Genomic DNA, 27,384 nt, shown 5'->3' on the forward strand with positions numbered 1-27,384 from the left:
AACTGAAGGCCTCGTAGAGAAACGGAAGGCCTCGTAGAGAAACGGAAGGCCTCGTAGAGAAACTGAAGGCCTCGTAGAGAAACTGAAGGTCTCGTAGAGAAACGGAAGGTCTCGTAGAGAAACTGAAGGCCTCGTAGAGAAACTGAAGGCCTCGTAGAGAAACTGAAGGCCTCGTAGAGAAACTGAAGGCCTCGTAGAGAAACTGAAGGTCTCATAGAGAAACGGAAGGCCTCGTAGAGAAACTGAAGGCCTCGTAGAGAAACTGAAGGTCTCGTAGAGAAACGGAAGGCCTCGTAGAGAAACTGAAGGCCTCGTAGAGAAACTGAAGGCCTCGTAGAGAAACTGAAGGCCTCGTAGAGAAACGGAAGGTCTCGTAGAGAAACTGAAGGCCTCGTAGAGAAACGGAAGGCCTCGTAGAGAAACTGAAGGCCTCGTAGAGAAACTGAAGGCCTCGTAGAGAAATGGAAGGCCTCATAGAGAAACTGTGAAGGCATGGCTGAAAAAGACACTTGAAACATTACCTGACTTCCACTGTCTAATAATTTCCTGTGTCATCATCTACTTAATTGTCGATTAGTATTCAAGTTATCCTTGATAATGATCAATATGGAATGGAGGCAGATAACGAGGATACAGTATCAACGTAAAGCCCGACCTTCAGCCGCAGAATAAGCGAAAGTGGGAATAATTGCACTTAGTCGAATCAGCAAACAGCTGCATGTGCCGCTTAACCAGCAAAAAAATAATAATAAAAAACAGTGACATCCGTCATCCGCCCTCATCTCTACAATCAATCCCAATAAAAATCAATTGATGTTGTTGTCAATATTAACAATCACCAGCTGTTCCTCTCGATTGTGTCGTTCACACGTCTTGGACCCCTTCGAACTCTCAGCCTCCCTGGGGAACCGGCCGGCCCTGTTCAGCGTCTCCCCGGCCTCGACCAGGAGCTCCCTTGGCTTCCCTTGCCTTCTCTCTTCCAGCTCTTTCAGTGCTACTTCACCCACCATGTCCCCCACGCTGCCCTCAGGGGCAGCAGCGTCCACATCGGCCAGGGGGGCCACCTCTCTGGCCGGCCGCCCGATTTCCCTTGAAGCTTCGGGCCGCAGATCGCCCACGGCGGCAGACGGACGAGGTTCCTCACCGAGCCGGATGAAGGTGGATTCCGGCTTCCAGTCGACCCGAGTCTGCGTTGGAGCCGGAGGTCCTTCGTCGGTGCCCCTCCTCCCCAGGCTGTCATCGTCGCTGACGTCCATCGCGTCCAGATGCGTGCTGCTGCTGCTGCTCCTCCTCGGGGGCGAGACGCCGAAAGCCACCGACAAGTCTCCGGCGCTCTCCGACCCCTCACTGCCGCCGTCGTCGTCAGAGTGCCGGCCGCTGTCGATGGACCTCTCCTCCTCCCTCTCCTTCTTTTCCGAGCGACGGGGCGGAGGGCTGGCGCCGGGGCTGTCAGCCGTCGGGTCGCTCAAAGAGAGAACCACCACCGCTGCTGGGAAGTCGCTCTTAGACACTGTGACGAGTTTCACCTCGTCTTCAGCAGGAGCGACCGGGACATATATCTGTGGTGGAGCCGGGGCGTCTGGCTTCTCCCGAGGCCGAGTAACGATGGACTCTGTCCGGGTGGTAGGCCGATCAACGGAAACGGACGGTTTGGGAAGCGGGATTTTCACGGGCTTCTTCTTGGGCAGTGCACGGAGGCAGGGGATCTTTCTGATGGGCTCTGGTGTCGTTACTGATGGTGTCGTTACCGATGGTGTTGGAAGTTGAGAGGACTTCTGGGGCAGCTGGTCGGATGCTGTATCCGTTCTGCCACTAGATCCTAGTGGTTCTTCAAGTGAAGGTGGAGACCGTTTGGCGTCTCCTCGGTCTTCAGCAGTGCTTTCTGAGGGATCCGTTACCGCAGACTGCCCTTTGACCTCAGGGAGAGACTTTTCAGATACGGCGCAAGAGGACTCCATCTCATTCACCGTCTCAGTTACACCATTTTGTTTTATATCAGCCTTCTCATTCTCCTCCTCCTCCTTTTCCTCCTCCTCCTCCTCCTCCTCCTCACCTTCCCCCGTCTTCCGTTCTTTGCTTTCATCTGTCGTGTCATCAGACGGGGAGGGCGGCAGGTCCAATGAGTGCTTCTTGTCTTTGGACAGCGGCGGGGGAGGACTGGGCTTTTTCTGCCTGGACTGCGAGGCCTCCGTCAGGTTGTCCATGGAGCCACTGGCGGGTTTGTTCAGAGGGGTGGGCGGTGGACCTGTCTGCCTCCCGTCCCCGGTGGGTTTGTTCAGAGGGGTGGGCGGTGGGCCTGTCTGCCTCCCGTCCCCGGTGGGTTTGTTCAGAGGGGTGGTCGGTGGGCCCGTCTGCCTCCCGTCCCCGGTGGGTTTGTTCAGAGGGGTGGTCGGTGGGCCCGTCTGCATCCAGTCCCCGGTGGGTTTGTTCAGAGGGGTGGGCGGTGGGCCCGTCTGCATCCCGTCCCCAGTGGGTTTGTTCGGAGGGGTGGGCGGTGGGCCCGTCTGCATCCCGTCCCCGGTGGGTTTGTTCAGAGGGGTGGGCGGTGGGCCCGTCTGCATCCCGTCCCCGGTGGGTTTGTTCAGAGGGGTGGTCGGTGGGCCTGTCTGCCTCCCGTCCCCGGTGGGTTTGTTGAGAGGGGTGGGCGGTGGGCCCGTCTGCATCCCGTCCCCAGTGGGTTTGTTCGGAGGGGTGGGCGGTGGGCCCGTCTGCATCCCGTCCCCGGTGGGTTTGCTCAGAGGGGTGGGCGGTGGGCCTATCTGCGTCCCGTCCTCAGGGCTGCTCTCCTGGGTTGGTTTGTTCAGAGGGGTGGGCGGTGGGCCTGTCTGCATCCCGTCCCCGGTGGGTTTGCTCAGAGGGGTGGGCGGTGGGCCTATCTGCGTCCCGTCCTCCTCAGGGCTGCTCTCCTGGGTTGGTTCGTCGGCAGGTGGAGCACCGGGCTTGGCCTCTTTAGAGGGTGGCATGGGCGGCTTCAAAAACAACACAAAAGTCAGATAATGTTATATGCTATATCAGGCCGACGGATATACACACATTTATTATGAAGAGTTTATTAATTCTGAAACTAAATCTCCACCACATTGAAAGCAATGCTACAAAAGGGCTGATGTGAAGACAGACGAGTGAAACGCTGTGGTTTCCCCACAATGCTTGGCCAAGGAACCCACGCGCCTTAACTGACAAGCCCCTCCCATGCAGCAGGAACCCCATGCTGCAGGAACCCCATGCTACAGGAACCCCATGCTGCAGGAACCCCATGCTACAGGAACCCCATGCTACAGGAACCCCATGCTGCAGGAACCCCATGCTACAGGAACCCCATGCTACAGGAACCCCATGCTACAGGAACCCCATGCTGCAGGAACCCCATGCTGCAGGAACCCCATGCTGCAGGAACCCCATGCTACAGGAACCCCATGCTACAGGAACCCCATGCTACAGGAACCCCATGCTGCAGGAACCCCATGCTGCAGGAACCCCATGCTACAGGAACCCCATGTAGGAACCCCATGCTGCAGGAACCCCATGCTACAGGAACCCCGTGTAGGAACCCCATGCTACAGGAACCCCATGCTACAGGAACCCCATGCTACAGGAACCCCATGCTACAGGAACCCCATGCTACAGGAACCCCATGCTGCAGGAACCCCATGCTACAGGAACCCCATGCTGCAGGAACCCCATGCTGCAGGAACCCCATGCTGCAGGAACCCCATGCTACAGGAACCCCATGCTACAGGAACCCCATGTAGGAACCCCATGCTACAGGAACCCCATGCTGCAGGAACCCCATGCAGCAGGAACCCCATGCAGCAGGAACCCCATGCAGCAGGAACCCCATGCTACAGAAAACCCATGCTACAGGAACCCCATGCTACAGGAACCCCATGCTACAGGAACCCCATGCTGCAGGAACCCCATGCTACAGAAAACCCATGCAGGAACCCCATGTATGATAATTTATGTATTTATTGGATGTACTGTATGTAGCACCATGCAGACCTCCTTCTCAGAGCCGTCGGCCTCCTCGGCTGGTTCATCCTCGACTGGTTCCTCCTCGGCTGGTGTTGCAGGTTTGGCCTCTTTGGACGGGGGCATGGGTGGTTTGAGGACCTTTTAAAACAATAAGATATCCATTAGGCCTACAGCAGCACGAAAAGTATCACGATACCTAGCTGTTAAAAACTGTCTAATACTCCATGTTATTAGTGTAAAGGCCATATGAGTGTTTTGGTTATTAATATTATTATTATTTTGGTTAGAATAGTGTCTTATTTATGTTTGAACACTAGAGGGCTCACAGCCTCCATTATAGCCCCTCTTCTATAAATAGCCTAGCTAATTACTGTAATCCCATGCACCTGCACCTGCACATGGAGGAATGACAGTCGGCCACTACAAAGTAGAAAAATTCCTCATGGAAGAAGGACGTGTGCTGAGTGAGTACAAAGCTAGAAAAACTCCTCACAAAAGAAGGACATGTGTGAGAATTCCCTCATGAAACATGATAAAAAGGATGTGAGTATAAGTATAGGACAACTTTCCTCACAAAAGAAAGCGAGGTAAGAAGATTTCTCTCCCATCCCACCCTTCCTGGTTGTTGCGTACTTTCCCCTACTGTTGGTCCGGGAGACCGGAGACTGTCACATGCTTTCCCCCGACGCATGTGCAGCCTGGGGCAGGCCAACCTGGCTGCGCAGGTTCTCACCGGGGAGAGTGTAGCATGTGGGAGGCCACACTATCTCTCCTCAGTTCCAACCCTCGCTGAGCAGGCGCCCCGACCGAACTGTATGGGTCGCTGTCCACAACGCCCAGGACCCACCCTTCAGCTTTCCCACCCCCTGATACAGCCAATTGTATCAGTGTGAGAGGCCAGCCAAGCTGATAGCAACGCCGGGAGCTGGATTCGAACAGGCGAATCCTAGTGTCTCCCGGTGTTGGTGACGAACGTAATCTCCGTGCGCCACCTGCCCCCCCCCCTGAGGTAAGAAGATTTGAAACCTCCGTTATTGGATTACCTGAAATTGAAGAGGATAAATTTTTCTACTTTGTAGTGGCCGACTGTCATTCCTCCATGTGCTGACAGGCGTCCACGATGCACCTGTAATTAATTGCGGGTGCATCGCGGACGCTTGTCGATTCATTGGGGAGCGACAAGCGGCCACTACAAAGTGGAAAATGTTATCCTCATCACAGGTGCATGGGATTACAGTAATTAGCTAGGCTATTTATAGAAGAGGGGCTATAATGGAGGCGGTGAGCCCTCTAGTGTTCAAACATAAATAAGACACTATTCTAACCAAAATAATAATAATATTAATAACCAAAACGCTCATATGGCCTTTACACCGGCCCCTAATTGTGTCTACACAATTATAAAACAAATAACATGGTCAGGTGAGTGTTCATTATAGCTGGCCATTCTTCTACATACCGGCGCCTAATTGTGCCGGATCTCCTCTCTGGTAAACAAGAATACCCTGAAGACTCTGGCAGGAGCACTCATTCAAGGGTACTACGACTATGCTTGCACCTCATGGTACCAAAGCACCTCAAAGGCACTAAAAACCAAATTACAAACATCTCAAAACAAACTAGTCAGACTACTGCTTGACCTGACTCCTAGAACCCACCTCACCCCTGCCCACTTTGACAACCTAGGATGGCTTAGAGTAGACGACAGAGTACAGCAACTTGCAATGGGCCTGGTCTACAAGATACACTACACGACCAAGGTACCCATGTACATGTCAAAATACTTCCCAAAGGTCAGTGAATACCACGACCACGACACCAGAGGGAGCTCCACAAATCATGTTAAACCCAGATTCGGCTCAAACAAGGGACTAAACACGTTTTGCAATTATGCCACATCAATGTGGAACGCCCTACCCAAAGCTGTAAAGGAATGTGAATCACTACCCACTTTCAAAAACACTCTCAAAGAACACCTACGGGACTGCAATTCGAAACTGGCCCCTACAAATGTCCTAACCCAGTTGTACAGTAAATTACCAAGTATGGCTTTGTCAGTATTCCAATGTACAGTGTACAATGTCCCCCACCCACCCCCACCTCCAATGTACAGTTTCTACGTCAAATGTATATACACTCTTTTTCTGGACACTTTTTGTATCACAAACAGTACTGTATTTGCAAATCTGGTATGTCATAAATGTATAGATGTAGCAGTACTGTCTATCTTGTCGTGTATGTCATATATGTTATGATGAATTGAAAATGGGGGACCCTGATGTAAACAAGACGAAAGTCTTTCTCTGGTCTGCATCCCCTTAACAATTGTGTGTATTGAGCTGTACTGTATTGTACCCATTCTGCAATCTGTTAATAAACTTTTCAATCAATGAATCAATCAATCAATCAATCAATCAATCAAACCTTCTCGGCCTCCTCGGCTGGTTCCTCCTCGGCTGGTGTTGTAGGTTTGGCCTCTTTGGACGGGGGCATGGGTGGTTCGAGGACCTTTTAAAACAATAAAATATCGTTTAATGAAATATCGTTAGGCCTACAGTAAAAACAAGAAAACCCACGACCGAGTACAGCACCTTGCAATGGGCCTGGTCTACAAGATACACTACACCACACAGGTACCCATGTACATGTCGAAATACTTCCCAAAGGTCAGTGAATACCACGATCACAACACCAGAGGGAGCTCCACAAATCATGTTAAACCCAGATTCGGCTCAAACAAGGGACTAAACACGTTTCGCAATTATGCCACAACAATGTGGAACGCCCTACCCAAAGCTGTAAAGGAATGTGAATCCCTACCCACATTCAAAACCACTCTCAAAGAACACCTACGGGAGGCTGCAATTCGAAACTGGCCCCTGTAAATGTCCAAAACCCCCCCACCCAACCCCCTCCAATGTACAGTTTCTTCCCCCTCAAATGTATATACTCTCTTTTAGAAACTCTGTCTGTAAATAAACAGTACTGTATATTTGTATGTCGTGTATGTCATAAATGTCATGATGAATTGAAAATGGGGGACCCTGATGTAAACAAGCCGAAACAATTGTATGTATTGAGCCGTACTGTATTGTACCCATTCTGCAATCTGTTAATACAATTATCAATCAATCAATCAACCAAACTACAGCTGGAGTTATGAGGTCATTATTATTCACGCAGACCTTCTTCTCAGCGCCGCCCTCCTCCTCCTCCTCCTCCGCGGTCGGTTCCTCCGCGGCGTCCTCGGTAGGTTTGACCACTTTAGACAGCGGCATGGGAGGCTGCAGGGCCTTTTTCTGGGGCGTCTCCTCGGCCCGCGGCTCCTCCTCCCCCTCCTCGTTGCTCCTCCTCCCCGCCGGCTCCTCCTCCTCCTCCTCAGCGGCCTCGCCGGCTTGGGATGGAGGCCTGGGGGGCTTCACTGCCTCCTGGGGGCCGGAGTCGGTGGTGTCGGTCCCATGGGTCCCATTAGGCAGATCGAGGTCCAGACGCAGCATGCCTTCCGATGATTCGTTAGCCACCTAGAGAGTACAGGGAATATGATATAGATCAGATCAGATCAGATAAGTGCTTTTGGGGGGATGGAAATTGTGCTTCAGGTCCCAACGGCGGCCACACACTTCTCTCCATCTTATTTTTTTTACTCCACTTTTTCTCCTCCTTTTTCTATTTTTTTTTCTCCCATCCCAATTGACCTCTCGTGCCAATTGTCCCCTCCCCTGTCTTGAACGTTGCTCGCATGTGCCCCCCACTGGCCGGTTGTAGGGAGGATAGAAGCCTTGCATCACGTGTCCCCTCCGATACACGAGGAGGCAGCCTGTCGCATCTTTTCACCTGCCAGCGCGGACTCTCATTGGCGAGGTGTAACGCGTGGGAGGCTCACACTACCCCCCCGCCATTTCCTGTCTCTGCTGTGCAGGCGCCCTGACTGACCTGTAGGAGTCGCTGTCCACAACGTCCAGACTACCACCCTTCGACTTCCACCCGCTAACTCTGCCAATTGAGTCAGTATGACGGCCGCCCCAAGCCGGAGGCAACGCCGACAGCCGGATTTGAACCCGGTGTCTCTTGCATTGGTGACAAGTGCAATGTCCGCTGTGCCACCCAGCTGCCCACTTCTCTCCATCTTCTAAGTGCTGTGCAGTAATTACTGTAACTATGCCACGTTACCAGTGTGTTAGATCTTGATCATAATCAGCCACTTATCACCTCTTCATCTGTTGGCTCGTGTAGTTTCTGTGTTGTGTTTATTTCTCTCTCCGACGTCTTCTCATACTGGCTGTACAATCTTTGTCATTCCCCTTTAATGCAATCCGTAATCATAAGAATTCGACACTCGACAGCGTAATACCTTTCTTGGAAAACGTTGTTTATTCCATAAACAAAAGCCTCGTAATCAGATATTACCCATTTCGTATTGTCCTTGAAAAGTCTTTGAAAGAAACTAAATTCATTATTCTAATGATCTCTCCTTTCACCCCGCTCGGTGGTCATCGCGGCCTGGTGGTTATTCCAAAAGCCTGTCGTCGTGGCACTTCTCCATTGCTGCCCCCCCCCCCCCCTTTTTTTGCGAGGGGAGGAGGGAGCCGTCTCAAAGTCTCTGTGGTTCCTCTCTTCTGTGTGGTTCCTCTCTTCTGTGTGGTTCGTTTCTCAGTCTGACTTACACCCGGAAGAAAACTCCCCTTTCTATATTCTCGCCATAGCAACGACAGCCCCGGCCTCTCTTCTAGTCGCTATGTGACGCGCTGTCATGACAACTGCTATTCACCTTTAACACACATTAAACGTTTGTTCTATTGATGTCTCTCTGCCTGCCTGCACTTTCAATGCTTATCAAGATGCTGAACGACCTTGGAGCCACACACACACCCTTCTCGCTGTTAACACACTGACTGCTGCTAAACACACCGACTCTCTCTCTGTCGTCCTCCTCCACCACCTCTACCTCTCTGACCTGGCTATAAGTAGATGCTGTCATCCACCAATCTGTAACACTATATCCACTTTGAAAAACCTCCAGGGGGACAAGAGGAGGCACCATGTTACCAGGGGGACAAGAAGAGGGGGCACCATGTTACCAGGGGGACAAGAAGAGGGGGCACCAGGGGGACAAGAGGAGGGGGCACCTGGTTACCAGGGGGACAAGAGGATGGAGACAGATTTAACGGTGGGAATCATCCGAGAGATGCACAATAGCCAACAGTAAAAAATATATAACTTTTTCTGATTACCACTCAATGTGCATTAATCACCAATGTTGTGTTTTATTCCCATTTTCATGGTTTCCTCATTATTCAAATACTTTGATCAAGTTTTCGTCATTGTTACTCAGCTGATAGAGTTGTACCCTTCATGATGACTTGTCGTACAAAACTTGTAAGTCGCTTTGGATAAAAGCGTTCAGCTAAACGACTAAATGTAAAAGTTCTCCTTTCCTGAAGTCACTCCTGTTGCATTTCCACTTTTATTCACAGAGAGCGTCGTGGTCATAAAGAAATGTAGCTGGTGATGATTCCAGCCGGCGACAGACGTCTCCTTCCTCCTGAAGACGCACTTCTACGAGTGGCAGGAAGCGCTCGTTAATCTACCATCGTTTCTGAGGGCGGGCTTTTGGGAAACACCCTACAGTACAATATAATAGGATTTAGGGCTGACCTTCGAAGCTTTTTTTGGCAATCGAAGCTTCGGGGCCGAGCTTCGATTTTAATTCGAAGCTTCGAGAGAGAAAAAAAAGCACGTTGGTAAACTTTGTTGTTTTTAAATGTGCTCTATAAATAAAGTGGATTGGATTAATTAATTAAGTAGCCCCTTTCGTGACTGTGACGCAGCCAACAAGGTTTCACTCGGCTGCACTGCCTGGGTGCAGTGGGGCTGCTCTCACAGCCAACGACATGACATCACATAATTATGTTGCAACCTTCGTCTATCAAGCAAACAATTATATTATATTTAATTTATCATTTATCATTTATAATTATATCAGACAATGCACCTACAAAAGCAGATGATTACAATTAAATTAGCCAACTTGGTAACACATTAGTCATAGCAGCATAGGCATAGCCTTATTAATGTTTTGTGTGGCGTCGCCGTCGTGTACAACTCCAAGGGATATTCCCTTGGAGATGCATTTTGGAGGGAAAAAATAAAAATAAAAAAAGTTCTTTTTTACACTTCGCAATTTTTTTTTTTATGTTCGAAGCTCATGTCATCGAACGAAGCTTCAAAGTATTTAAGACAGCCCTCGTGACATGCTTTTTACAATCATCATAGCTCTGCGATGCTTTTGGGAAAACGAGGCCCAGTTAAAATAAACAAAAGCCTCCAGATCGATTTCTCTCAGAAGTCCGGCCAGGATTAAGTTCCTGCAGCCTCACTGTACAACTGTTCACTGCACACACGCCAAAAACTAAAACGCTTCAATCATTTCCAAAATCCTCTTTAGGTGTTTCAGCTTCAAAACCGTTTTCCTAACCAGTGGACATGTGGGGGGGGGGGGGGGGGGGGGGGGGGGGGGGATTGGATGGTGTGTTTGAGGCCTTTTGTCTGCATCTGGTAAATCTGTCAACTCTACCGGCCACTCTGGCACGCAGCCAGCTGATCTTCAATCATCATGTCTTTTTTTACTGTGAAAACTGCTCTGGCTGCTAAATAATTATATTAACAGGTGAAGATGTGAAACCGGCTGGAAAAAACCCCGGTTTTACGACCTGGATATATGATGTACTTTTGATTGGGGATAGCTATACTCAGGCCTGACACTCCGAGCCTGAAGAATCAGAGCAACAAGAAGAACCCATGGTGTGATATATTCATATTACACAAAGTACAATATCCAACATAGCATGATATTTTGATATTGATATTTTGAGGTTTTCTTTGGTACAGGGATGATGGTAGACATCTTGAAGCAGGCAGGGACCACTGACTCCACCAGGGATCGATTAAATATTGCGGTGAACACAGGGGCTAGCTGGTTAGCACAGGACTTAAGTATGCGTCCTGTTATTCCATCTGGGCCAGCAGCTTTTCTGGTGTTCACCTGCATAAATGCTCTTCTCACACGGTGTACCGACAATGAGTGTCCCCGCCCCCCCGCGGATGCCCCCCCCCCCCTCCACAACAGCCGGCGCGCGCCAGTGACGTCACTAGCCGTTGAGCTAGCGGCGCCACTGTCTACACCAAACCGAGCGTAGAAAGAGTTGAGTTTGTCCGCGATAGAGGCGTCGTCGCTCCCCATTGAGGGGGCGCTGACTTTGTAGTCAGTTATCGTCCTCAGTCCTCGCCATAAGCCTTTTGTGTCATTCTGTGCCATTTGTGTCTCCATTTTGTCAGCATACGTCCATTTTGCAAGTTTAACAGCCTTGCGCAGAGTATAGAATGTAGCCTTATAATCCTCCATGTTTCCTGACTCTCTGCCCAGGTTGTAGGCAATGGTGCGAGATTTCAGAGCTGCTCTGATAGTACTGTCCACCCACGGTTTCTGGTTTGGGAACACCCGCACCTTCTTTGTGGGGACAATACTGTCGGCAAGTGATGTTATGAAACTCACGACCGTGTCCGCGAACTCGCTGATGTCACTGGCGCTTCTTTGAAACATCCCCCAGTCTACGTCCTCGAGAGCGTCCTGAAGAGCGTCCTGAAGCGTGGCCTCTGATTGGTCGGACAACGTGATCTCTGTCTGTAAGCAGGGATCAGGTAAATGGAGTCATGATCGGACGTGCTAGTCGCCCCCGCTAGTGGCGGAGCCGGTACAGCTTTGTAGCCGGCTCTGAACGGGGTGTAGCAGTGGTCGAGCGTGTTTCTCCCTCTGGTGGAGCAGGCGATGTGCTGAAAGAAGGATGGCATCACTTTTTTCAGATTTGCCTTGTTGAAATCGCCGGCTACGATCATGGCTGCGTCCGGATGTTTTATCTGATGAATGCTAAGATGCTCCACCAGTTCCGCCAGAGCCCTGACGGTGTTTGCCTGGGGAGGGATGTATACTGCAGTCAAAATGATGGCGGTGAACTCTCGGGGTAGGTGGAATGGGCGGCATTGAATGGCCAGATGTTCCAAATCCGACGAGCATGAACGGAAGAGTACCTTTTACCTCCTTGGGATTAACCAAACTGTTGTTGGTCAGAAGGCATACCCCCCCGCCGCATCTCTATGTGGAGAACCGTCCAGAAGAGCTTGGCATTCAAGGAAAAAGAGGCGCGTGACCAGCGGCAGGTGTACATCAACAGGTGCGTGCTTGTGCTCGTTTTAACCCTGTGGTGTGTGTCCTTTCTCTTTCGAGTGAATGGGCCCCCCTGTCATTTCCTGCTGTGTCTTCTTTTACCCCCCGTGTTTGTCCACGACAACAGGGTATTGTATGTTTAGACATATATTTATATATGTATGGTAAAATTGAAAATGGGGTACGCAGGGTAAATAAGACTAGTGTCTTTCCCTGGTCGGCACCCCTCTGACAATTGTGTGTACTGAGGCGTGCTGCATTGTACGCATTTTGCAATCTGTTAATACGATTTTCAATCACTATATCATGCTGGCACGTGCCTTGTGTCACCTGTTTTTGAACAAGGTGAGGCGCCGCGGGGCCATGCAGTGTGTCCACACTTCCCACTCGTGTTATGTACGCGACAGCGGTGAATTATGGATTTAGGCATATATATATATATATAGTAGTTTGAAAACCATTTGCCATGTCTGATGTGGTGCCAGACAATGGATCCCCCCCGTGTTGTGTTCACGTCAATGGGGAATTGTATGTTAGACATATATTTATGTATGTATATAATATATATATATGGTAAAATTGGAAATGGGCTGCACTGGGGTAAATAAGACTATAGTAGTCTTTCCCTGGTCGGCATCCCTCTGACAATTGTGTGTATTGAGGCGTACTGCATTGTACCCATTCTGCAATCTGTCGATACAATTGTTGTCCGTGGACGGGCCACAACATGAAGGAGGTGAATAGAAGGAGGTAACGGGTGTTTTTCCCCATTGCCCCGAGTGGTTTTATGTACGTATTGTTTTGTTGTTGGGTGCGACTGTGGTAGTGGAACGCTGGAAAGTGTTCCCCCCTCTCGCCCACGTTGTACATAATTCCTCTATTCTTTGCACTGTATATACGTTTATGTTTGTTGTTGTTTACGTTGGTTTTTTGTAATAAAAAAGCCAGAGTGAAACCGGCAGGTTCTGTTCAACAAACGTGCAATTATTCCTCCGTTACTATGTCTGATGTGATACCAGACGATGCCACGATTACCTTTTCTCAGGTATGACGTTTTAGTCATGTCCCCATGAGAAAATGCCTGATATGATGCTAGACGGCTTAACGCCATTTTGCCTCGCCTGTGGGGAGGCACAATGGTAGCAGGTCTTGCGTTTTTTGTCATCAACGGGTCCTTTTTCAGAGAAAATGACTGTCTGATGTGTGGGTTTTGGTCAAGTGCCCCGCTGTTCTATTGTTATTGTAATATGATTTGACCCCGCTGACTCCTGGCGTTTAGCCCGGAGGACTGCGAGCGGTGCTGAGGTTCCATTTATTTTTATTTGAAGACTTGGAACTGGCGTTACACTCGGCGGGGGCATTTATGCATTTTTGCATAAAGGGGGTTCCCCGCTATCCGTCGGCGGATATATGGGGACCCTCGCTAGCTCTGGCGTTAGCAACCAGGGGAGTTGCATGCGCGCTTCCCTGGTTCGAGTTGTTTACTCAAGGCTCTTTTTCGTCTTGCGCTGTTTCTGGCTCTGCTGTGATAAAGCAGGTGCTACAGCCACGACGACCAGACAAAATCGGTTTCATTCTAGAATTTTGTTGGCGAAATAGGTCAATTTCCCGGTCGGTCGATTTTAAGTGGAGACATAGTGAAGGTTCCCATCCTCGGTGTAGGCTGCTAGACAGCCCCCCCTCCTGCTGAAAAGGGGGATGACGTCTGCCCGCATTGTGGCCCTGCCTGTCACCCGAATGTGGGGTGGAAGAACGCACAGTGGTACTGTGCTGTGTTTTTCCCCTCGACTCGTATACGAGTGGATGACTAGTAGAGTTTTAGACTGAGTTCCACATCTCTGATCGTTTTTAACAGCTGTGTGTATTAAGCGTGCGGTGTGATACCCGTTCTCCAATCGGTTAAGTTGAAATGAAAAGGTAGTTTTCAATTGGTTGGTCAATCATTGATGTGGGGCCTCGGCCACTGGGCTATGTCACATCTCACGTGGCGGACTTCGCCGACTCCCCCTAACGTGGGGTGCCGGCCCAATACGGTGGGGAGGTAGTGGGCCTGTTCTGCCTCCCTACGGCCTAACGTATTGGTAATTGGAGGTCAGTGCTCCCGGGTTCCGGGTGTTTTTCAACACTGCCGTTAGGAACCGGGCACGCCCCCGGATCTGTCGGAACAGCATAGAAACGGCGTATTCTATGTGTGTAGATGGGAAGGAGTTTTTTTTTATGTAGGTTTCCCTCGTCCAGGCTGACAGTACTAAGGTGTTGGTCAGCCTGTAGGTCCCTGTAACCCATGGGGGGCTCGTGAGAGGGCTCGTCTAGTTAGACGCAGCCAGAGACCCCCAAGAGAGGGTGACGGGGCAGGCCTGTGGTCACAGGGGGGGGGGGGGGGGCCCAACCAGTGGGTGGGCCAGTGGAATGCTGCTCTTGGCGGTCAGTCCCTCTAGCGCCTCTGTGACTTACGGCCAAAACGCACACCCCCTGTCTGTTTTACGGGGGGCGGCTGCGTTAGGGGACACAGGACTCATCCTGGCCGCGCCGGGTGGGGTCAGTCTTGACCTAGTGTCCACCAGGTGTCAGCCATGCTCTGCTGTACTGGTCACCTGTAGGCCCCAGCATTCCAGGACGCTCACTGGCGGCTGCCTCGGGAGGCCTGGCTCGGAGCTTCCGGTGTGGGAATGGGTGGGGCAGACTTGCCGTCACGGGGGGGGGGGTCCACCCGGGGGGTGGGCCGCGGCGGACAGCTGGCCCCCGTGGCACCCTCTGACTCATCGGTCAAGCACGTGCGCACTCCCTCTCGGCGCTCGGCTCGTTAAGTAGCGCAGTGGTTGTGCTTTTAGTCGGGTTTGTAAAATTTGCGGCTGTCGTTTAGCTACAGTATGTTGGAAATACTTAACCCCCCCCCCCCCCTCCCTTCAAGAGGCGTTGTCTCTTGCCAGGCCATCATTGCATAGCTGTCAGCATTGGGATTTGATTTTTTTTTTTATTTGGCTCCTCCCCCTCGTATGTATATAATTTTCTGTTAGGATCTCTGTATAACAGTACTGTATATTTGCATATCATGTATGTCACAAATGTAACAGTACTGTATATCATGATATATATCTGTATATCGTGTCTGTCATAAATTGAAAATGGGGACCCTGATGTAATGTAATGTAAATAAGATGAAAGTCTTTCTCTGGTCTGCATCCCCTTAACAATTGTGTGTATTGAGCCATACTGTATTGTACCCATTCTGCAATCTGTTAAAAGATTTCAATCAATCAATCAATCAATCAATGTATTACCATAGTGTCTTTATACCTTCATCAATCACTGTGCATATTAATACTACAACTCAAGAAGAATCAAGAGGTTTATTTGTCACAGACATATCAGGGAATACAGTGAAATGAGGGTGGTCATGCCCGCATTGATTGTGCAAAATACAATAAAAATAGGCATAGAAAAAAAGAAAATAGGTAAGACACAAGATATGCATGATAAAAAAAGACATGCTAAGTTCCTGAGAAACTGGTTCCTATGTACACTACTATACAATTTTAACTCTTAATGTATCTAAACTATACTACAATACCTCCTTCCTTTAAAGTGACATTTTGTTTAAAGGGGAGATGTTGCATAGCGATATAAACATAGTCATAGCATCAAATTAGTATTTAGATAAACCACAGAAAAAAATCACGTTATAAAAATAAGCCGTTTCTAAGAAAAAACTATTTGTTATGTCCATTTATGTAGCATTTATCAACATGTGGCCGCCATTTTGTTTACGCTAAAATGCTGACGTCACGGAGATGGTTTCGCCCGCAGCCTCCCATGTATGGTACCTAACCTAGCTACTACTACTACTACCTGCAGCACGCTGTAGCAATATTATTAGGCTCCTCAAATATCGTTATTCATAAAAAAACCTTTATGTAATATTTTACAGCATTGAGCAACCCCAACAGGAGGATGCTGCATTACAGTATGTATGCTCGGTCATCTTTGAGATGGCGAGACCTGCAGTTGGCACCATATGAGGCCACAACATTTGAGCAAATTAATAATACTGCATGTTCTAAAGGTCCAGATTAATAATTAGAATTAGTTCAACAGAAAGGTATAGATTAGGCTATCACCTAAAGTCTGTTGGTTGCTATATGAGTTCAGCCTCAACCGAACTTAGTCTAAAGGTCTATTCTGTCTCCGTTATCCCCTGCCCGTCGCCGTCGGCAGATCGATGCGGGAGTATGGTATTCCTCCTCTTCCTTGGCAACACCACAACACCGTTTCCAACTAATAACGGCACTAACGTTACCACCACAGCGCTGTAGCAAAACACCTCTCTCTCCTCACTTTTATTCTCCAACTAACGGTTATCTTTTTCTCCGTTCAATATGTGTTGAGTGGCTCGGCTGTATACAAAACTAACGGTATAACTTTGTCTCCGTTCCAATACGCGCTGTAAGCAGCGGCATACAAGGAGCATATACAGGCGAACAATAAAACACTATCAGGTCAACAGTAAATATATATCTTACAAATAAAACTATATATATAGAAAATAATAAACGTGGACTTTAGGTGATAGCCCAATCCATACCCCTCCGTTGAACCAACCCCAACCATTAATCTGGACCTCCAGAACACTGCAGAATAATAATACGTGTGTAACAAAACCATTCATTGTGTTTGATGTAAGCAAACTGATGCCAGACTCAGCATTCATGCGTTCGGCTGAATATCGAGATGAAGTGCAGCCTACATGGTGAACTCAACTCGTTATTATTGGCGCAAAAAAAGTCAGAGGAAACAAAGCGGCCACTAATGCAAACCACGTTAGAGGGCAAATGTGCGTATAACGGTGGTAGTCAGAAGGCTAAGGTGATCACATGAAAAGTAATGGATTCATAGGGCTTGACGACCGCGTTACACTCTCCCAGGTCGCACGTATTTTTCAGACATTACAGCTCAGTGGATTGACGCAGACGTCCAACTCCGTAAAGCGGTCCTGCATTCCCAGGAGTTCTCCGGCTCCCATACTGCTGCAGGCTGCAGCGCTGGCAACAGCATTCGAGAATATGTTCCAGACGTGGCATATTCCGAAAGAAAATATTCATGTCATACTGTCCGAGATAATGTCCGAAACGTGGTCAAATGCATGAAAGACGCAGGATTACAAAGTTTGGGATGTATGGCCCACGCGCTTCAGCTGGAGTGCTGTCACAGCGCAGCCTAAAAGACATCGCACTTTTACGCACTGTTTAGCCTATATTTTACGCGCTGTGTTTAGCCTATTAAATAGGCTAATTGTTTTTTCAGCCTGTTATTAGTTTTAACTTCTTTAATTCACACCTCCCCAGTTTGCAACAACGCAACAGCCAATGTTCCGAGACATATTTATATATTTGTATAATTGTTAGGCTATTTGAATCCACCATTTGGGGCTGGTGTATTCAAATAGCCTAACAAATAAAATGTAATATGTCTCGGAACATTGGCCCTCAGATGCACCACTGCAAACCAAAGAAATGTGAACTCAAGAAGCCAAAACAAAGTTTAGCCTGTTTTAGAAGGCTATAGCCAAAGTTGCCTTTTACCACCGATTAGCCTATATTTTACGCAGTGTTTAGCCTATTAAATAGGCTAATTGTTTTTTTATTTGTTTTAACTTTCAGCCTGTTAATAAATGTGTCGTTAATTCAGTATTTAACTTTTTGAATTCATATTTATTTAGTCTATGCTAATTAAAAACACAAATGTTATGGACATCTAATTTAATTATCTGCTTATTTATTAACACTTTGATCGCCAGGCTTAAATTCATAATTTACCATCCTCCGCCAGCCCTATTTAATATGGAGAAGTTCCCCTTCTTTGCAGGGCTATAACTTTTTAAATTGTATTGCTAAATTGACATTACTATGGCCCATTCAACGTACTATATCTATTGTTCAGGGTGTAGCAACGTTATACTTTTTCATTCACATATTCATACAAAAATACGGTCTAAAGTATAAGTATGTTTTTATCGTTTTCTGCAGCTTTCTCCAGAACGTGATTTATAGCCCTAAATGCATTATATTGATGATGAAATACAGTTTGATAGGAATCTGCGTGAGATAAAAAATGTCAAATGGACGTGCTTCTAGAAGTTACTACTGATCATCTGATGTTGACCGGATGGGGGGGGGGTCGTTTATAATTCCGTGGCCAACGTTAGATGATTCATCTAGTGTGGGTGATATGATCATCAGAGCAGTTTATATGGAACACGTTAAAAAAAACGCTGAATCTTACCGTAGCTTCCTCATAGCGTTGGGCGATGAGCGTGGAGCAGAGATATTCCTATTATGGGATGTAGAAATATGCGATCCATTTCCAGGTTGTGTAATAGTATATACGTCCAAATCATGTTGTTTATCGAGTTATTGGTAACTGATTGCTATCCGTTGTGTCTAGCTCGAGTCCTGGGACTATTACCGAGTGATCGGACCGAATTGAAATGAGCACCAGCTTCCATTTCTTGTTTCCGCTCTGGGCGATCCGCCGATCGGCCACCAGATGGCGCTCTTGAACCGTTGGAGAGTTGAGAGGGGATCAACAGTAGATCTCAAGTGTCCGGGGGAGAAATATGATTTCGATCACAGATATTTGAAATATTGATATCAAAGACGTGGTACAGCGTCTTTGGCAGAATGAGCATGGCGAGGAAAGACATGGTACGGCGGTTTTGGCGACCATAGTGTTAACACATTGGATGCCAACAACGTCATAATTCGTTATTGCCCGCCATGCGTTGAACGGCAACAACGTGATAATTCGTTGTATGGGATCAATATTTCATTTTTTCGCCATGGCATTCATAATTCATCCAGCCTCCCTGCGGGACTGCAGCTGCACCCTGACTGATATTACAACGCCTCAATACCGCCGCCTGGTGGATGATCGGGCGAGTTACACTCCACGTCAAACCGGAAGTGGCGCTGGTGCATCGAGGAAATCCCTCCGGCAGTAATATCTTGTTACGTGGGTCCAGACAAACACTCGAGTGCATCGGATCGCTTTTGAAACGCAATAATCTATATGATTTCAGCGTTTATTGCGTCATACAAACGGGAAATGGATCTAGCAGATCGACGTCAAATAATTGGAATCTTTTTCCTCCAGTCTCATCGGCGAACGGTAAGAGGAATATAACGTTATTTTCAGCCCGATTGTTTATTCATTTAACAGCAATCCATCTGAACAATGTATCAACCCATACTAAATAAAGCCGTTACTGACGATCAAGGAATTATAAACGAGAGGAGAAACGCTGAGGGCATGCTGAATGTGATTTGACCAAAGCACAGTATACACACACAGACAGTGGAGCTGTTTGCAGATAGCGGAGCATTTTGACTTGTTGCCTGGTGGCGATGTCTCGCAGATAATACAACTACAAGTATATAATATTTTTTTTTTCTGTAGGTAACGTTACATTTGGTACATTTACTGACTGACTTTCACGACACTCCATATTTACGTAGCTATCTAACCAGCAGTGTGCCGGGAGCCAGCCCAAACCATCACGTGCCGTCACCATCTAGCTAAATCTAAAATGGCGGCGCCCATGGCAAAAATGGGGAAATTACATTTTAGTTTTCAGACAAATAAGCAGGATTTCACATTTGATTATAGGACCATGTCTTACCCAAGGTACACAACAAACAAACTAGGCGCATATTGTTCAACGCTTCATCTCCCCTTTAAAGTGATCTGTACATACATCTGATTAGCATTATTACTCAGTAGTACTCATATATTTTATACCCAGTACATTGTATATTACTGTTGCACTTTACTGTTACAGTTGCACTCTGGCTGAGCTTTATTATGCTTGTAACTTCGTCATCAAACTCCACAGGTATGGCACCTGTTGAGCAAAAGAGTCCAGTGATTAGATTTGATTGTCCTTTATATTTTCAACACAGTCTATATCTATAGATCATTTTCACAGCAGCCATTTAACAGAAAGCAGGGTAAACCTCGAGCCACCCAAACAACTGCCTCTTTGAACTGCTGCGGTCAGGCAAGCGATACCGGAGTCTCATGGCAAGCACAGAGAGACTCAGAAGAAGCTTCTATCCCCAGGCCATCAGGATGCTCAATAACACTATGTAACAACCATCAAATGCACTCACAGCACACACATCCACACACACACACTCACTTTAAACATACAACTCACTGCAGCACCCACTTTAACCACTTTAGTACACCTAAGCACACTTTATATTTATCGGTAAAGAATTTGCACTACAACCCTCATAACTAATACCTCATTACACCTTACTGTAAATTATATTGTACCTAAATTGTACCTCATCCCACTTCTGCTTTGCACTGTATAGTATATTGTATGGTAACTCAGTTACTTCTACTCTACATAGAGCATTGTATATATGTATATACTGAACATTTTTGTCTACCTACTTGACTTCTATTTTATACTTTTATACTGCTATACTTATTTTATTATCTATTTTTGCCTAGCACAGTCTCTGGAGCGAAACAGAAAGAAGCATTTTGTATAAAAGTATTCTGTACTTCTATATGACAACTAATAAAGAAACTTGAACTTGAAACCTAGGCTAGTATATTGTCTATTCATTAGTAACGTTAGCTGCTAGCTAGTCTGTGGCTAGCCATAACAAAGCCATCTTACCTTTGATGAGATGAGCTTTCGTTTTCCCCGCCGAGTACCTCTGAGTTTGATTGATTGAAAACTTTATTAACAGATTGCAGAATGGGTACAATACAGTACAGCTCAATACACACAATTGTTAAGGGGATGCAGACCAGAGAAAGACTTTCGTCTTGTTTACATCAGGGTCCCCCATTTTCAATTCATCAGGACATATATGGCAGCAATGAGCAATGGCAGAGTCCGTGTGCGACATTGAAATCAGCGAGGCATACTTTACAAAAAGCATAGTGTTGAAACGTTGCTTTTCGTGAGGTACGGGAACGTCTCCCACGCAAGATCCAAGATACATCGTAGATGTAATAAATTTCGCGCTAAACCCCTCATTTATCCCGTCGCTCTTCTTCTTCTTCTTCTGGTCGCAACCGTCTTCCGGTCTGACTTCCTGTGCTAACGTTCTAATCTACACTGCTGCCACCTGTCGTCACGGAGGGGAATTGCAGTCATTTTGTAAAAATATATATATATATTTTTTTTTATACAGGAAAAATACGGGAACATAATTTAACGGGATGGCGGCGGGAAGGAAGGTTGAAATACGGGAGAATCCCGGGAAAGACGGGAGGGTTGACAGGTATGCATCATTGTAAATAAGAATGTTCTTAATTGATTTGCCTGGTTAAATAAAAGGTCAAATAAAATAAATAAATAAACACAATTGATTTAAAGGTAGAATCTGTGTACTGCACTTTATTTACACTTTTTGTTTTGGTCTGATGGGCAGATTGGATTTCAGTGGGTACAGGGGGAGGAGGGGCTACTGCTGGTCACACCTCAGGCTCTAAGAGACATCTGGAGAAATTCAAGTGACTAAACTCCAGCCCACTCGTCAGACCAAAACAAAAAGGTAAACAAGGCGCAATACCAAGCAAATGGGCTACTGTACCGAATGTAATTTTTTAACATTCGAAGCTTCTATTGAAGTATTCGAACGAAGCTTCGAATGTCTGTCGTCATATTTTATGACGTAATCCAAATATTACATTTTTTTTTTTTTTATATCCTCAAACTAAATCCTCAATTTGAATAAAGTCATTAATCTGATTAAATTAGTCTTTTTTCAAATTAAATCAACATTCTTTAATGAATATAACTCATCAGTTTCGTCAACATAAATAATCCAATAAGGGCACGGTTGGTACGAAAGTGTTGGTGACGTCTCTTGATGGAGCGCCGAGTGGATGCAGACAGGCTACATCATTTATGATAAATGTTTTATTAATATTTTTATGATGAGTGATATACTATAATAGTATAATACTATAATATTAGTGTAGCCTAATCTTTATCTGCAACTGTGAAGAAAAACCCCATTGGTTTAAACTGAATGAATAAACACAAAGAAAATATATAAAAAAAAGAAAAAAAGAAATGTTCTTTTTTTATAAACAATTCGAATGTTGATTTAGAATTAGAAATGTCAACATTATGAACGAAGCTTCACAGACACAAACCGTTTTCATGTAGATCCTGGTCGGGGGTCTTCTGTTGCGGTTGCCCTTGGGTCTGCTGCGGGTCACATGGTCCAAGTTACTGCCTTCATCCACCTTCACCTGCAGCGACAGCAAGGATATCGGTCTCCATTCTTTATCTTTATTACAAAGACTCCTGTTCAGCAACATGATATTAGGTTATCTAGTTATTATAATAGTGTATATTCTAGTTATTATAATACTCTGTATATTCTAGTTATTATAATATTGTATATCCTAGTTATTATAATACTCTATCTATTGTATATTCTAGTTATTATAATAGTGTATATGGTATTCTAGTTATTATAATACTCTATATATTGTATACTCTAGTTATTATAATATGATCTATATTCTATATTCTAGTTATTATAATACTCTATATATTGCATATTCTAGTTATTATAATATGATCTATATTCTAGTTATTGTAATACCTCCAAATATACACCACTTGATATTGAATGTTTTTAATAATGTATTTTCAATGTCTTTATATTATTCTCATAGTTGTTTCCTGTCCTCTGTGTGTGAGCGAGCAGCAGCACTCAGACGTGTTCCCAGGGCGTGTTCCCAGGGCGTGTTCCCAGGGCGTGTTCCCAGGGCGTGTTCCCAGGGCGTCCTCTGCACCTCCTCAACACACAGCGTTCACAGGAGTTGGGGACACAATGACTGATGGAAACGATTTTCTTTTGCAACCATTATTGATAGAATTTATGTTTTTCCAGTGACACTCTCAATAGAATGATATAAGATAAAATAGGTTAGGATTAGGGATGCTCGATATTGGCTTTTTTACCGATACCGATATTCCGATATTGTCCAACTCTTAATTTCCGATACTGATATCAACCGATATCAACCGATACCGATATATGCAGGGTTTCCCCGTCCAAAAAACGGAATAATTTCAGGTAACTAATAATTTCACTGGATATATATATAACAAATATTGTTATTGTTTTTTTTTGTTTTTAAACCGATACTTTCCGATATCACATTTGACTGCCGATATCGGCCGATAATATCGGTCGGCCGATAATATCGGACATCCCTAGTTAGGATAAGATAAGATAAGATAAGATAAGATGTTCCTTTATTAATCCCCTTGGGGAAATGCAGGTGATATAAATGACAATAAAGATGCTCTTGTGCTCCTGGGGGTCATTGAGATGAAGCAGGCTCCGTCCAGGCTCCACCCCCCCGTCCAGGCTCCACCCCCCCCGTCCAGGCTCCACCCCCCCGTCCAGGCTCCACCCCCCCGTCGGGACAGCTGGAACCTGGACACTCTTACACCATCGACTAAAAGCACACTTTTTCAATCAATAAAAAAAAAATAATAATAATTAACCAACTTTCTTACCATCTTTTACTATTGGATATCTATACTACCATCTACTATATACTATGTTACTATGTCTATACTATTATCTTATCTACTATGGTAATATGTCTACACTACTACCTACAGTACTACGGTAATATGTCTACACTACTACCTACAGTACTACGGTAATATGTCTACACTACTACCTACAGTACTACGGTAATATGTCTATACTACTACTATGCACTCAAGAGTGTAGCACTCAAGTTCGGCATTGCTAGACGAACAATATAGTACCCCCCCCCACCCCCCCTGCTGACTCGTTGCACACAGTTTGTAAGTCGCTTTGGATAAAAGCGTCAGCTAAAATGACTAAATGGAAAAATATATGAGTAAAAAAAACAAGAGTAAAAAGATAAAGAACAAGATAACAAGATCAAATATGAATTAAAAAAATGTATAAAAGTGACTGATCAGCCGGACAGGTGAGGCCTATATGTATACTCCATTGATAATATGGAGGTGTAGTGGTTACTTCCTGGTCTATAGGGAGGTGTAGTGGTTACTTCCTGGTCTATAGGGAGGTGTAGTGGTTACTTCCTGGTCTATAGGGAGGTGTAGTGGTTACTTCCTGGTATATAGGGAGATGTAGTGGTTACTTCCTGGTCTATAGGGAGGTGTAGTGGTTACTTCCTGGTCTATAGGGAGGTGTAGTGGTTACTTCCTGGTCTATAGGGAGGTGTAGTGGTTACTTTCTGGTCTATAGGGAGGTGTAGTGGTTACTTCCTGGTGTATAGGGAGGTGTAGTGGTTACTTCCTGGTATATAGGGAGGTGTAGTGGTTACTTCCTGGTCTATAGGGAGGTGTAGTGGTTACTTCCTGGTCTATAGGGAGGTGTAGTGGTTACTTCCTGGTCTATAGGGAGGTGTAGTGGTTACTTCCTGGTCTACAGGGAGGTGTAGTGGTTACTTCCTGGTCTATAGGGAGGTGTAGTGGTTACTTCCTGGTCTATAGGGAGGTGTAGTGGTTACTTCCTGGTCTATAGGGAGGTGTAGTGGTTACTTCCTGGTCTATAGGGAGGTGTAGTGGTTACTTCCTGGTCTATAGGGAGGTGTAGTGGTTACTTCATTGCTGTTTCCGGCCGGTCCACCATCTTGAAAACGCAATGTATTTCCCCATTGCCCATTTAGTTTAAAACAAATAAAGCATTTACACGGTGTACCCTTCTGTGCGTATTCATCCACAATCTATAGCTCAACATGAAAATATTCGCAATTAATCGTAAAAAGAAATCGCAGAATTTGATTTCAACCAAATAATAATGTTAGTGATAGAAGGGAACTAATTTTGTGCAAAAATGGAAAGCTTTTTCAATGTTCATGAGGCAGAATTGTTACAATAGCCGATAATCCATTTTCCCAATGATAAATCCCAATACGGGTGGACCTCGCGGGCGCTCCAGAGTGACGTCAGACTACACCTCCCTATACGGGTGGACCTCGCGGGCGGTCCAGAGTGATGTCAGACTACACCTCCCTATACGGGTGGACCTCGCGGGCGGTCCAGAGTGACGTCAGACTACACCTCCCTATACGGGTGGACCTCGCCGGCGGTCCAGAGTGACGTCAGACTACACCTCCCTATACGGGTGGACCTCGCCGGCGGTCCAGAGTGACGTCAGACTACACCTCCCTGTACGGGTGGACCTCGCGGGCGGTCAGACTACACCTCCCTATACGGGTGGACCTCGCGGGCGGTCCAGAGTGACGTCAGACTACACCTCCCTATACGGGTGGACCTCGCGGGCGGTCCAGAGTGACGTCAGACTACACCTCCCTATACGGGTGGACCTCGCGGGCAGAGTGACGTCAGACTACACCTCCCTATACGGGTGGACCTCGCAGGCGGTCCAGAGTGACGTCAGACTACACCTCCCTGTACGGGTGGACCTCACGGGCAGAGTGACATCAGACTACACCTCCCTATACGGGTGGACCTCGCGGGCGCTCCAGAGTGACGTCAGACTACACCTCCCTATACGGGTGGACCTCGCGGGCGGTCCAGAGTGATGTCAGACTACACCTCCCTATACGGGTGGACCTCGCGGGCGGTCCAGAGTGACGTCAGACTACACCTCCCTATACGGGTGGACCTCGCCGGCGGTCCAGAGTGACGTCAGACTACACCTCCCTATACGGGTGGACCTCGCCGGCGGTCCAGAGTGACGTCAGACTACACCTCCCTGTACGGGTGGACCTCGCGGGCGGTCAGACTACACCTCCCTATACGGGTGGACCTCGCGGGCGGTCCAGAGTGACGTCAGACTACACCTCCCTATACGGGTGGACCTTGCGGGCGGTCCAGAGTGACGTCAGACTACACCTCCCTATACGGGTGGACCTCGCGGGCAGAGTGATGTCAGACTACACCTCCCTATACGGGTGGACCTCGCAGGCGGTCCAGAGTGACGTCAGACTACACCTCCCTGTACGGGTGGACCTCACGGGCAGAGTGACATCAGACTACACCTCCCTATACGGGTGGACCTCGCGGGCGGTCCAGAGTGACGTCAGACTACACCTCCCTATACGGGTGGACCTCGCGGGCGGTCCAGAGTGACGTCAGACTACACCTCCCTATACGGGTGGACCTCGCGGGCGGTCCAGAGTGACGTCAGACTACACCTCCCTATACGGGTGGACCTCGCGGGCAGAGTGACGTCAGACTACACCTCCCTATACGGGTGGACCTCGCAGGCGGTCCAGAGTGACGTCAGACTACACCTCCCTATACGGGTGGACCTTGCGGGCAGAGTGACGTCAGACTACACCTCCCTATACGGGTGGACCTCGCGGGCGGTCCAGAGTGACGTCAGACTACACCTCCCTATACGGGTGGACCTCGCGGGCGGTCCAGAGTGACGTCAGACTACACCTCCCTATACGGGTGGACCTTGCGGGCGGTCCAGAGTGACGTCAGACTACACCTCCCTATACGGGTGGACCTCGCGGGCGGTCAGACTACACCTCCCTATAATAACACGAGGCGTCTCCATGACGATGGGATGCAGCCTACACTCAGGACTGGGACTACACAACCATGTAGAGGGCCATTTGTCTCCCAGTGGTAAAGGAGAAGCCATTTTCTAACGTTTCTATGACAACACCGATTCATCCTAGTCCTATAATTCTAGCTTTTCCACCCCAGCCCCCGCTTTCCATTTAGGTTGGACTCTGAGTGACTAAAGCGAAATTTGTCCCTCAGGATAGGTGTATGCTTTCCAAGTTTTGCCAGTGAAGATGGGATTGAAAGATGACACGCGCTAACCTCTTCCACCGTTAAAACACTTGTTCTGGACAAGAGTATCAGCTAAAAGCCTAGAATGTGCTCGTCCGTTACCTCATCAAAGACCTTGTTCTTGGCTCTGTTGATCCCGTCGCTGAGGGCTTTGATCCAAGCCTCCTTCTCCTCTGGGCTCGCTGCCTGCAGCTTCACGTCTTGGATCTGTTCGGCAGAGAAGGGAGAAAGAGATTTTTACGATCTACTCAATTCTATAAGGAAACTAATAGTTCCTGCCTTCAGAAGGTTTTGTAAGAAACACACAGTTTTTCTGCCTTCATTTAACATTTGATTTGACATCTTTATTTCGAACATGTAA

At 47.2% G+C, this 27,384-nt stretch overlaps 1 protein-coding gene across 1 annotated transcript in view; it reads right to left on the reverse strand.

Annotated features, from left to right (window-relative positions):
- Window positions 1–274: 274 nt before the first annotated feature.
- Window positions 275–27,384, reverse strand: part of plekho2 (pleckstrin homology domain containing, family O member 2) — a 108,488-nt gene continuing 81,378 nt past the window's right edge. The window contains exons 4-10 of the mRNA XM_084308169.1: window positions 27,126–27,230; window positions 22,379–22,477; window positions 7,161–7,496; window positions 6,400–6,483; window positions 4,003–4,113; window positions 2,054–2,969; window positions 275–2,008 (exon numbers count right to left, since the gene is read on the reverse strand). Coding sequence (XP_084164295.1) covers window positions 807–2,008; window positions 2,054–2,969; window positions 4,003–4,113; window positions 6,400–6,483; window positions 7,161–7,496; window positions 22,379–22,477; window positions 27,126–27,230 — 2,853 coding nt within the window. The 3' untranslated portion in view covers window positions 275–806. The remainder of the gene's footprint in view (window positions 2,009–2,053; window positions 2,970–4,002; window positions 4,114–6,399; window positions 6,484–7,160; window positions 7,497–22,378; window positions 22,478–27,125; window positions 27,231–27,384) is intronic.

The sequence above is a fragment of the Notolepis coatsorum genome (genome assembly GCF_963971535.1).
Source record: "Notolepis coatsorum genome assembly, chromosome: 2".
NCBI classification, from domain to species: Eukaryota; Metazoa; Chordata; class Actinopteri; order Aulopiformes; family Paralepididae; genus Notolepis; species Notolepis coatsorum.